Source organism: Pygoscelis adeliae, unplaced genomic scaffold (genome assembly GCF_000699105.1).
Source record: "Pygoscelis adeliae isolate BGI_AS28 unplaced genomic scaffold, ASM69910v1 Scaffold238, whole genome shotgun sequence".
NCBI classification, from domain to species: domain Eukaryota; kingdom Metazoa; phylum Chordata; class Aves; order Sphenisciformes; family Spheniscidae; genus Pygoscelis; species Pygoscelis adeliae.
Genome location: NW_008825285.1, coordinates 741,477 through 745,352, shown reverse-complemented (window position 1 = coordinate 745,352; position 3,876 = coordinate 741,477). Strand labels below are relative to the sequence as shown.

Below are 3,876 nucleotides of genomic sequence, written 5' to 3'. Positions count from 1 at the left end.
TCTTTATCGTGAAACAAGAGTGCTTCTTTTAAGACTAAAGATTTTAGCCCTTGATAGCAACACTACTGAACATAAATCACGTCCCCGTAACATCAACTTCTGTCTCTCGTGTTCTAAATACTTCGTTCCCAATGGAGACAATTCCATACCCTTAGCTAAGAAGCTCACAACTGCACAGAATGAAAGTCCCTGATCACATCTTTGCTATCTTAAATATATCTTTGCTATCTTAAATATAGATTGATGATGGCTGTTTAAAGAAAATCCTTACACAAGGACTAGAAACGTAACAGCCAGTACAGCCACAGGGACAGCACTACAGGTTTTGGAGTACAATCTGCATAGAACAGCGCTCTGTATATTGCACTATTTTAAAGCTCCCCCCCATCAAACCTAACTCCTGAGCACATTAACTCTATACTTCCCTCTTAAGCTCTGCTGAATGGGAAGCCACTCCCAGTCTCTATAAAAGACTTCACTAAGAGACTGATCTAAACTATTTCCTCAGAAGAACCTTGCTAGAAGAATTTACCTCAGAGACACAAAGAGCCTGTTAGCGTCAAAGAAGGGTAGGCAACGTGCTAGGAAAGGGAATATGCAGAGAAAAGATGAGAAGAAAAAACAGACACAGCCAAAAGGAAGTGCAGATAATTTTTGAGCTGTAATTTGCAATACTGAATACTGTCTACTGGATTAAAAACACTTCAGAGGAAAGAGGGAGAGTGTCCATGATCTTGAAATAAAAATATTTTTAGTTTGCAGATACACTAAAAAACAGGAATCAAAAAGAAAAAAAAAGTTGAAAGGAAAAAGAAAAATAGAAAATAATGAAAGAAGCAGCAGTAAGTATTAAAAGGTTCCCAGAAGAGTATGAGAAGAAAGATCCTGTTACATATTTATATCAGAATTTCTATTCTATTCTACGGCTGGAAACAAATACAATAAACCAAAGGTCACACAGGGAGTTCTGCAGCCCTCTACTTCAAACGAACCCAAAAGACAGGATATTAAGATGTACTGTTTTGAACAAAAAGAATGACTTCATAGTAAGACCAGAGCTTTCTGATCTTTCTTTGGGATTATATGAGATCGAATTATTCTAAAACCTATGAGGGAAAAGAATGTCATTGAATGATAGTCATATTCATGATTCCTATTTTCCTGTCTAAGAAATAATGTATTTTCTTGAATTGGAACCGGATTTAGTGGAAAAATTTAACAGCACCTGACAAAGACTTCAATGAACAGCACCACAATATGGTAATATTTTAAAAAGATTACAAAGAAAGAAAAGTGAAAAGCCCAAGGCAAACCTTGAAGGAAAATTAGCAAACCCCTGGAATTTTAGATGATGTGAATGAAACAAAACATTGATAAGAAGGGAAAAGGAAAATTAGAGACAGGTAAGGCGGTGTAGAAATGAGAGACATTGGAAGAAGTAGCGATGCTCAGAACTTTTTTTTAAAGTTAAAAAGGCAAATTCTGAGGCTAGAGCACAAAATAGGTAGAAAAAGCAGGGCATAAATATAATATGAAAACTAAGGAAAGCAGTGAGGCTCTAACCATGCTTTCCTCTTCTTTCTACATTTATACATCCACTTCTCAAGGACAGAATACACTACCACAGCCTCCTCCAGAAAAGCAGTGAAGAATTATTGAAGGGAGACCCTAAAGTAAGAATCCTCATCCTAAGATAAGACACGGTCAAACACCCTTCATCACTGAAGGTTTCAAAAGGAAATGAATAAAATAACTCAGGTCTCTTAGACAAGCAAAAACTAATCTGGATATTCACGTTCCCTTATGTTATGAAGGCATGAAGACAGTTTTAATCAATATACTCATTATAGCCAGTGATATACAGTTTCCAGAGATATTGTCAACAGCTGAAAACTGCTGCAAGACAACTCTTGTGAATTGGTGATGAAAAATAAAAGAATGAAAAAACAATTTTTAATCCAAACAGACCAAGATATGTTAAGATAGATTACTGGATGAAGAGGGCAGAAACAACACGACCAAATTAATTGAAAAGGAAACATTGCAAGTACCGAACGTTAGCCTAAACAGAATACTTTCTTGTTAAAGTGTTTAGATTTGGGGAAAAATGGAAAGAAGACTTCAAGCAAAGCCAATCTGTTAATAAAGTTGTCATCTATAATTACATACAGGAGTGCAAATGAAAAACCTAGCAAATTTCTTGGAAAAAGAGATTCGGTGATGTTTGGGAGACAAACATTCCTAAGCTTATTACACAGAACATGATCCCTGTCATAGAAATCATAGGTTTAATACATCTGCTAATTAGTAAATTAGTTCGTGCCTCTGTGGACATAAATGTCAACTAATTCACTTACCTTAACCTGATAGAGGTAATATTAGGAAAATACTGATTAAAAGCTTAAGAAACTAACCTGACAATACCATTTATTAAGGCTAGCAAAAGATGTTTAGGAGAAATCGTGTATATCTTAACACCAGACAGATTGAAGCTTTGTGGAAAACACCACAATGCAAATTATTATTTCTGATTACTATGCAATATCACATACACAATGTGAGAATTAACTTTTAATTAGTAGATTTCAGTGGATTTTTTTTGCTGTTCCTCCCGCTTCTCTCCACACTGCATTTAGAAACAGTAATCTATCACATCTCTAAAACATTCCGTGATAAAAAGAGCTATCAAGTACAATTACATACGGACTAAAGAATAAGTGGACAGCCTAAACTATCAAATGAATGAACAAATACTAGTGAAACATGCCTCTGCCATGTTTGTATATTAGCTCGTATTCATTACACGGCACTAAACTCTTTCATAGGTTGAAATTTAAAAAAAAAATACTTCATCAGCATCAAATGAGTACTTTTTTATAGTATTACCACAATACTAATGATTTATTTTTAAAAAAAGTAAACGGTGTATGCAACAACCAAATGTTAAAAAACTAGTTGGTTTATAAATAGCAAAATTTCAGATTCTACAACTCCTTCCAGCTACGTTCCTTTGAGTGCCATTTGAACTTACTTTCTACAGCAATTATTCTAGCACATCTGCAGGTACCAGAGAAACAGTTTCTGTCCCTACGTCACAAAATTTCTGCACCAATAACAGACAAGATTTTATTAGCAATGCACGCGTATCATGGCTTACGTACAGGATTCTGAGTATAACGCAAGAAGTCTTCAACTGACTCTTTAGACACAACTTGTAAAAATGCTTCGCGTTTCATCGTGGTCTTGTTTTTCCCTGCTTTATAAATAAAACAAAAAAAATGTTAGAGGAAGTACTGTATCTCAAAATAAGATCATTTTTGGTCTCAGTGAAGAATGTATGAACTTACATTCTTCATCTACATAGTTATAAATAAAAGATGTTTCTCCCTCCAACATACTTCACAGTTACCCGAATCAGCATTTAGATTCATAACAGCACTACGCTGCAGTATTTGCACGCATTCTTTTTAGTCCTTTTTTTACTAAACAAGTTTTAAGACAGAAGAACTTTTTTATGGATGCTTTTATTTTTAAGAGAACAGTGTATCCAGCACATACCCCCTGTTTAGCCAGCCATCATTCCCGACAACAGCGTTTACTTGCATGAGAAGTACTGACGGGCAGCAAAATACTCTCTCCTTTTCTCTCCTGTCAAGTGAGGACTATGGGAAACGGGCAAGGCCACTTTTTGACGCCAAGAGCTTAATTTACACTCCTAAGCATTCCCTCCATCCTAGGCGATTCCTGAGGTGCTCTTCCCATCCCTACCAGCTGGGAGGCTGCCTTACACAGCCATTGCTGTCTGTGGAGCCACCTCACAGAACGGGGCGGGTGCCGGTCCGGGGCACTGTCCCGGACCAGGCAGGCTGGCCGCTT

The 3,876-nt window shown here is 36.5% G+C and overlaps 1 protein-coding gene across 1 annotated transcript in view; it reads right to left on the bottom strand.

The window, feature by feature from the left end:
* NCAPG2 (non-SMC condensin II complex, subunit G2) overlaps nt 1-3,237 on the bottom strand; it is a 52,723-nt gene extending 49,486 nt beyond the window's left edge. Inside the window, exon 1 of the mRNA XM_009329885.1 lies at nt 3,162-3,237. Within this exon, the coding sequence (XP_009328160.1) occupies nt 3,162-3,236 (75 nt within the window). The 5' untranslated portion in view covers nt 3,237. The remainder of the gene's footprint in view (nt 1-3,161) is intronic.
* Nucleotides 3,238-3,876: the final 639 nt, after the last annotated feature.